The sequence below is a fragment of the Octopus bimaculoides genome, chromosome 25, assembly GCF_001194135.2.
Source record: "Octopus bimaculoides isolate UCB-OBI-ISO-001 chromosome 25, ASM119413v2, whole genome shotgun sequence".
Lineage (NCBI taxonomy): Eukaryota > Metazoa > Mollusca > Cephalopoda > Octopoda > Octopodidae > Octopus > Octopus bimaculoides.
In genome coordinates, this window is record NC_069005.1 from 34,825,357 (window position 1) to 34,834,024 (window position 8,668).

General features: G+C 40.6%; 1 protein-coding gene across 2 annotated transcripts in view; it reads right to left on the reverse strand.

The window, feature by feature from the left end:
• Positions 1 to 39: 39 nt before the first annotated feature.
• The window catches only part of LOC106869064 (serine-rich adhesin for platelets), a 46,311-nt gene continuing 37,682 nt past the window's right edge, over positions 40 to 8,668 (reverse strand). For both annotated transcript variants that reach the window (XM_014914574.2, XM_014914573.2), the window contains one exon: positions 40 to 5,564. In XM_014914574.2, the coding sequence (XP_014770060.1) occupies positions 1,861 to 5,544 (3,684 nt within the window). In that variant the 5' untranslated portion in view covers positions 5,545 to 5,564 and the 3' untranslated portion in view covers positions 40 to 1,860. The remainder of the gene's footprint in view (positions 5,565 to 8,668) is intronic.

Below are 8,668 nucleotides of genomic sequence, written 5' to 3' on the forward strand. Positions count from 1 at the left end.
GCCGATACACAGCAGCAACAGCAACAAGAAAAATGTCAATAAGTTTTGTAAGGATTTATTTTGTTATAAAAGAATACAAAAGACGTAAAAAATCCGACAATCTCAAATATTTGGAATACTGCATTATAATGTTTGTTCGGGACTCTATACTTTGAAAATTGGGTTTTGTTAGTTCAAAGAATGATAAATTGATTTTGAAGAATGTCTAGAAATCTGTTTCTGTCAACAGAGAAATCTATAGAGTTTCAAGATTCCTCTGTTGAAAAAGGCAAAGTTGTGAAATTATAAGGTCTGTTTGAAATTTTCCATATACATATATATACAAGTATACATACACATATATATATATATATAGGCATGTATGTATGTGTATATATATATATATATATGTATATATGTATGTATCTACAATATGTTGTCTGTGTGTCTCTGCTTGTGTAATATTGTGTTAGAAGTATTTTTACTCTCATAAATCGTCTCTTTTTGTGAGGAATTTTGTGAAATATTGGTGCGATTGCTCACTGATGTGTTCCTGTCTAGTTTTCTGTTGTAAGTAGTACAGAGTTATTGTTGTAAGTATACGAAGAGTTGGCGGAAGAGTGTTTTATGGCCATTTTAACAGTTGTATTCGTGAAGTTTACAACGTGGTTCATTTTAATTCAAATTAATAAGACACAATGGTTGTTTGTAGCTGGATCACTGGTTTGCACGTTTGTGAATTCGTTGGGAAAATATGGGCAAAAACTTTGATAAACTAGAACACAACATATATAAATCTGTCCGTGTGTGTGTGTGTACGCGCGCGCATGTGTGTGCATATAATTATATATATATATATATACAATATGTATGTAAATATGTATAAATTGCTCGCCTTTATAATTTATGCATTTGTATGTGTGATGTATGTTATTATTATTATTATTATTATTGTTATTATTAGGACTTCATGTTGGTGAGTTGTACGTTTCTAGTTAACAATGTCTGCACCCACCAGTCCTGATCTCGCAGACCAATCAACAGGTGCGTTCCAGTCGTCGCCGTTACGAAGCTGTCTTCACATGAGACAAAATGTATTTAGGGTTACATTACACAATGTTTCTCCTTCTGTGCGCATGTCAGTAAGGTGCGGTTTGACTGCTGTCTCTAGCATGTGACCAGCCATGCATAAGCACCCTCTTCGACTCGTTATCATCGGGTGAGAAATCGAGGGTGGGGATGGGTAGGTGAGTTCCTGGTTGGCCAATCACAGAAACTTTAGACATTGCAAGTGGGACAGTCACAGACCGTCGGTCTCTCAAACAAAAGAAAAATACCATTTTTTACATTATTTAAAATGAAATTGTATATTTGTTGTTTTTTTTTTAAATTTAGCAGATGAAAGATGATGATGATGATGATTCTGACAATGATTATTGTTGTTATTATTATTATTATTATTATTACAACAACTGCTGTAACAGTTTTAATATGGTTGTTGTGGTGATGGTGGTGATTGGTGTCTGTTTCAAACTTTGGCACAAAGCAATACATTTTTGAGCAGAGGACTGTCGATGTAATTGGCTCTAGTGCATGACTGGTATTTGATTCTATTTCCCTGAAAGAACGAAACATAAATTTGGCGTCGGTGGGATTTGAACACAGAGCATAAAAGTTCCAAAGTAAACATCATAATGTATGTAATCCGTCTATGTACTCAGTCTGCCATTTCACTGCAATAATAATAATAATAATGATACTTGCTTCAAATTTTGGCATATGACCAGTAATTTTCGTGGGTGGGTGTAGTCGATTATATCCACCCTAGTATTTGACTGGTACTTCAAGTCATTCGCGCCCCTCCCCTCTCTTCCCTCCATGTTAAACTATTTCAAAGTTACTATCTGTCTTTGTGTTTGGAAGATGTACGTCAGCAGTAGGTGTCGTGGTTGGAGCGATGTAATTGCTAGGCAACAGCAATGGTTCTTTCTCACGCAGAATTGGTGGAACCGGTTTCCGATGGAATCTCTTGAAATCTATTGGTTCTTCCTGTTTGACTATTTTTGGCTCAGCAAGCCGGGTCGAGCCCGTAGCCGTCGACCTCAAATCTTCGCTTCCGGTATCAGGAATTCTCTGTATTTGGTTTCTACTCGTGTTGCTGTTGTTGTTATTATTGTTGCCACTATCACCTGTAATACCACCACCAATAGTACTGCTACTACTACTGTTGTTGTTTGTGTTCCTGGTGGCGGAAGTTGAGGGCAAGCTTAGTCTTTGGTCAAGACTTTGATTCCGTTCCATGACACTGCGTCTCAAGCTGTTGTTGTTGTTGTTATTGTCATCGTGTCGCGTTTCCTGGCGAAATGTGTTGTGTGGAATGTATGAAGGAATTCTAGAGGTATCCTGGGGTACCCCCGGGTGAATCATTAACGTTTCTGCTAACTGATCCTGCTGTTGTTGTTGTTGATGATGATGGTGGTGATAAGGATGATGATGATGAAGGTGGTGTTGGGGATGAGGAAGAGGTTGTTGGTGCAAGTGTGTAGAGAGCGGATGTTGAGCACTCTGTGCTTCCGCTAATATGGTGCACCGCTTGCCATCGCAACACTCGTGCAAAGAATTAGTCGATGAAGTCAGCGGTGTGACGTCACAGGAAGTGTCTCCGGTTTCCGGTACGTGACCCTTGGCGGTACTCGGAGTCTCGTGTCCTTGTGTTTCATATCCGCTACTTGAACGATGACCTCTCTGTCGAACGAGAGCGTGAATTTCGGGCGATTGACAAGGGGAGTCGCCAGCCAGGTCCATAATCAGCGGCGTCTCTTCTTCAGCATACATTCCTTGAGCAATATAACAGGAAGCGTCCTGTGGAAGGTTCAAGCCTCTTCCATCCTCACCGCCGTCTTCATCGTTAATTTCGTCTTTAATGGCTTCTAACGAAGAACACGAAGAATGTGACGATAATGTACTCGATGCGGCAGACGAATGCATTGATATTGGAGAAGCTCTCGGTGCCGCCGCCACAGATGATGCATGAGCCTCTAGCAGTTGATTCAGTTTATCTCCCTTACCTGATTCCATCGCCTGTTCACACCAGCAATTATTCTCATTATTTTCATCTATAAACAACGTCTGTGAAAGTCCACAGTTTTGCTGTGCGCCATGTTTTACTTGTAGATTAATGTCGTCTCCGTAATCACACTCATCTTCATCAGATGGAGGCTGACCAAATTTCACTTCACTGAATATTGGAGGTTTAAAGTCTGATATTGAATCGGCAATCGGTCCCGTGGGGTCTTTGCAGCGTCTTTTAGCTTGTTTTAACCTTCTACATAAGTAGTGATGCGGGTGGGGTAGAGGCTGGGCCAGGCTGTAATCATCTTGTGACGTCTCCGTAAGTAAAGTACTATCTTTCTCGGACACATCTGTTGTTTCGCTGGTCAACTCAGCGTCTTTGCTTTGAACTGGTTCTCGGTAGAGACCATCACTGCTGTCAACTCTCAAAACCTGGAACTGATGGACTCTTCTGTGTTTCGGGTTGATGATTTCACATTGTGCTGGTTCATCTTTGCTTGTCACACTACTGGTCCCGCCATAGGAACTCGTCTCTCCTGTGCTCCCTTCATGTTCACCACCACCACTACCATCGCTACCAGGCATTTCTTGTTGCCTTGTGGCATCATTACCCTCTTGATGGGAAGTTGATGGATAAGGAACACCGAAGATATTGAGTCCTATTAGAGAGGCATTGCTACTCTGCATCGATAGCTGAGTTCCACTACCAAAATACTTGGAGACTTCGGCACCGCTGCCCAGGTTCGGATCAACCGGTTTCTGTAGTAAACGAGCTTGCTCTTTGTTTTTCATTCGTTCAGTACTCGAGTCACCGACCTGAATATTAGCATCACAGGTCAGTTGAAGTGGCGGGTCATAGCTTTCATTCTGGCTTGTTTGAAAGGACACCTGGCGGTGAGTTTTCTTAGGCACTTTCAAAAGGTCAGAGCTACTACCACTGTTGTTCAATATCCCAGATACACTTTTCCATCGATCTGTTTTTAGATGTTCGCCTTGAAGTTTCACCTGAACTGCCGCATCCCGAACGTCTGTTCGTTGTTGCAGGATCGAACGAATGGAAGTAACCGTGTCGTAATTATTGAAGCCACCATATTCCACTTTCTGGCGAAGGATGGAACGGTATGAGGAGACTGTATCATAATACATGGATGACGTGTCCGACCGGAACTCCACTTCCCGATAACCTTCTTCCGGTGGACTCAATATTACATATTCTTTACCATCATCTTCTAAATCTTGGTCCCTCAAATGATCACGAAACCAAGTGGAACATTTCATCCAAAGTATTACCATGAGAAAGAAGATACCAAGCACTGGAATGACTGCGAGGTTTACGGATTGGTTGGTCGGTGCCGAGGTTGGTTTCGTGTCCAGCAGAATCGTTTCATTATCACTTTCCGTCACGAACTGGGAGGAATCAGTCCCAGAGACATCGAAGATTGGGTTAGAAGTACTGGGGCTCCCCAACAGATTGATCAGTTTCACTGATATTTCAGGCGAGAAATGGTGACCATTGTCCGTTTGTAATCGGGAATGAGTTATATGGTCACCAGTTTTAGTTTCAGCAGTTGTTTTGGTTTGTTTCTGGTCAAGGACGGACAACTCAATGGTCACTAAAGGAGTGGGCTGTTTCACATAGACAGTAATATTGTTATCACCGTATGTCCCGGCTGGTTGCGTGGGGAAACTGACCACCGAAGAGATGCACATCAATAATAGAAGCATTAATTGGGACAACCATAAAAATGTTGATTGATTAATTGCTGTTGTTGTTGTTCTTGGTGACGTCGGCGACGTTATTAAAAGTTTCGATGACATTGATTGATTTGTTGATTTTGACGTTACAAACGTCGCTGACGTTAAACATGTTGATAGTGTTGCTCTTGTTGATCGTTTTCCTACTGTTGACGTCACCGATGTTAAACCTGTTGACGTCGATGTCGTAGAAGCTGCCATTGCTAAATTTGGTGACGTTGTTGACGATTCTGGTTTTGTTAATGCTTTTGTTGGTTTTGATTGTGTTGACGCCAATGACGTTGACGTTAACGATGCCGTCATATTTGGCACTGACGGTGACGACGTTGACGTTGATAACACCGTCATATTTGGCACTAATGGTGACGGCGTTGTCATCAATGTCGTCGTTATCGCTGTTGATGTCGATGAAGATGATGTTAATTGTTTTTCGGTTTTTGAATCTGAAAACGTCAAAGACGTTGAAGGCACAATTGAACGTTTCGATTTCGTTGATTCTGATGTGACTGAGATTGTGGATAATGCTTCAGGAGACGTTGCTCTCTGCAGCGTTATATGAGAGGATGTGGAATCAATTGAAGGAAGTTCGTTGTTAAACAATTTTACGGTGAGATATGGCGTGAGTTCGATTCGAGGGCGTTGAATGGGAACTTGGTAACAATGGCAGTGAGTTAAATCCTTATGGAAGGTAGCTGTCCGACAGGAGTCCGGATAGACTTCACCTTGGTTCGATCTCATGATTCTGCTTTCACAGGAAACTAGAAAATATATATAAAAAGAGAAATAATTAGAATACTAACATAAGAAAAAGAAAGCAAAGACAAAATTAAAAGATTACTCCTTCACTCATCTTCTCACTGTTGTCAGGTCAGTAGAGAGGTCATAGGGGTAGGATAAGAATGAGGAAGAGGCTATCAAATATACGCAATGGGTTGAAAGGAAAGAGAGAAATAGAATGAGTTAAGTTGTTCTTGGTAAAGAGTTAAGTATTGATTCATTCAATGAGCGGGTGGCATAATGTTCCAGCACTTAGAAGGTATTTCATGAAATGGCTGCATTTGATGATAATTTCGGTGCTGACATTTAGAAAGTCAAGTTTTTTGTTGGCTGTTCAGTATGAGGTTCTTCGTAGCTATGCATAACCGCAATTTTCATGTATAATACTAGTATGGTTTATATCTATGAAGGATCTTCTATTTGATAATGAATCGAGAGGCATGTTCTTTCAAATACCAGACATTATCGGATGATTTTGTTGCATTCCTCTATTCTATTTTATGGAGGTGTGGGTCTTGTCAATGTTATCTATATCTATGTGAATGTTATCTGTCATCTGCAATGTTGTCATCTCTTTTATTGTTTTATATCTTAACGAATTCAAAGGGCAGTGACGAGTTTCGAAATACCCAAATAAAATTGGACAACATCGAATTAGCTTAACATAATGTGGTTTTAATTATAATGAAGACGACGATGACCATATGTATGTATGTGTGTGTGTATATATGTATATGTGTGTATGCCTGTCTGTCTGTCTGCCTGTCTCTGTCTGTCTGTGTATATATATATATATACATATATAAGTAGCTTATATATACTCATGCATACGCACACACATGAAATATATACACGTATATATCATTACATGTGCATGTGTATGTATATTTATATATGCACACACGACTACACACACAAACACAGAAACACACAAACACATCTATGAATAAGAAGATAAAAAAAGAAAGTGCAGGTCACTTTTCATCTTCTCACTTAAACATTCCTGCCCGGAGATAATCTGGAGGGGGAGGAGGAGGGGGTGGGGGTGGAGGAGGAGAGAACAGCAATAATCCTCACTTCAAACACAATACTCTCACTGACTTCAGTTACTATGCACTATGTGTGTGTGTGTGTGTGTATGTGTGTGTATGTATATATGGTATATATGTATATATATATGTATCCATATCATATATATGTGCGTGTGTGTGTGTGTGTACGTGTATATATGTGTATCCACACACACACACACATATATATATAGAGAGTGAGTGAGTGAGTGAGTGAGAGAGAGAGAGAGAGAGAGAGAGAGAGAGAGAACATGTTCAGATATTACAATAGTCAATTTAGTTTTAATGCAAAAACAAACAAGCAACCACATGTATATACACAAAACATGCGTAGATGCATATACATACATGTCTACGGACAGATGCATATATACATCCACTGCTGTTGTTGTTGTTGCCATTATCTGATACTCTACAACACTGCAATATTGTTGCGCTTAAGTGGTCGGTTCACGAACATTTTATTGTTGTTGTTGTTGCTATTGTTGTTGTTGTTGCTATTGTTGTTGTTGTTGTTGGTGGTGGTGTTGTTGTTGGTGGTGTTATTGTGCTGGAATGTTGTCAGTGAAAGGACAAGCCTATAGCCTTTAGCTGTTCTTTATTGTATTTGAAATTGAGAACAGAAACGACATCGGACTGTGTCATGTTGAAGTTGTGATCTAGAGACACAATGACCCCTGGCACAGTGTGACATAGATACGGTAACACAGTCGTAGTGATACAGTAATGAAATGTAGTGGTGCGCTGAGGTTATGATGCAGTGACAGAGATACTTGGAGTGGTGGCACAGTGGCACACAGTGTGACACTAAGTGACAAATAACTGTGTTAAAGGCATAAAGTATTTTAGCACAACGACACAGAGACACGTGCTGTTTGGACACTGCGGTGCAGTGACGCAGTGAGGTGGTGGCACAGTGATACTGAGGGTCCTGTCACAGTGAGGTTGGGACACGGTATGTCTTGGCACGGTGACGCTGTGACACCGTGTTTCACTTATTCACTGTAACACAATGAAACTGTGATGCTGTGACTCTGATACAGTGTAACAATGAGGTAACGACTCGAACTCGAACTCGCTACTGTTGTGTTGGAATAGCGACACCAAGCAATCCCTGTTTGTAGCGAGGTTTTCCCACGGTACCCCGGTCACGGCGATATTACCATGATGTCACTAACCGTCACCCCGACCTGCACAATCCGATGACAATGATCTGGTCACATGGCAATTATGTCTGCTGTTAATCTTGCCTCAAGCCAGATGGAAATATTTCTTTCAGTGAATAAAACCCCGTCTTTTAACACGAACCAACTTGACATAATCTGACATGAAAAAAACGACGAGAATAAATGAGACAATTAGCATCTGATTATCAGGTGACTGAGCAGAACTAGGTGAAAAAACGAGGCGTTGAGGGGTCGAGGAATCAACAGACGTGTCTTGGCATTTCGTAATTGGGTCATCTAATTGAAAAAGAGAACGGAAGGCCCAGTTGATAAATTACTGTGAAACTAGTATAATAAAAAGCTTAGGTTCGTAATCTGTTACCAGCATTAATTTGGGTCCCTGTGTCAAACCGTTTTGCGGCTCAGACTATCTAGCTGTAAACAGGCACCACCCCAAGCAACAACACTATACGTCATAAGTTTGCTGTTAACTTACTGTGCTGGTTTCAGTTGCAGTTGTGTGTGTGGTGATCTTTCGTTGTATGTACATTTAATGTAGGATAACGAAGTGAAATAAAATCGATTGCCGAAGTATTTCTTCATAGATATAAATCAAATGATTTACGCCATCGATCTAAATATTTGCGGTAAACGTCAGAAATTTCTTTTACGTCATCGTGTTCCTTGTGTTGCTTTTTGTTGTTATTATTGTTGTTGCTACAACAACAACAGCTCCACCACCGATTCCACCATCACCACCACCGCCGCCGTCACCGCCACTGTTATGATATAAGAGGGAGAGATGGGGAGAGGAAGATATATATATATATATGTGTGTGTGTATATATA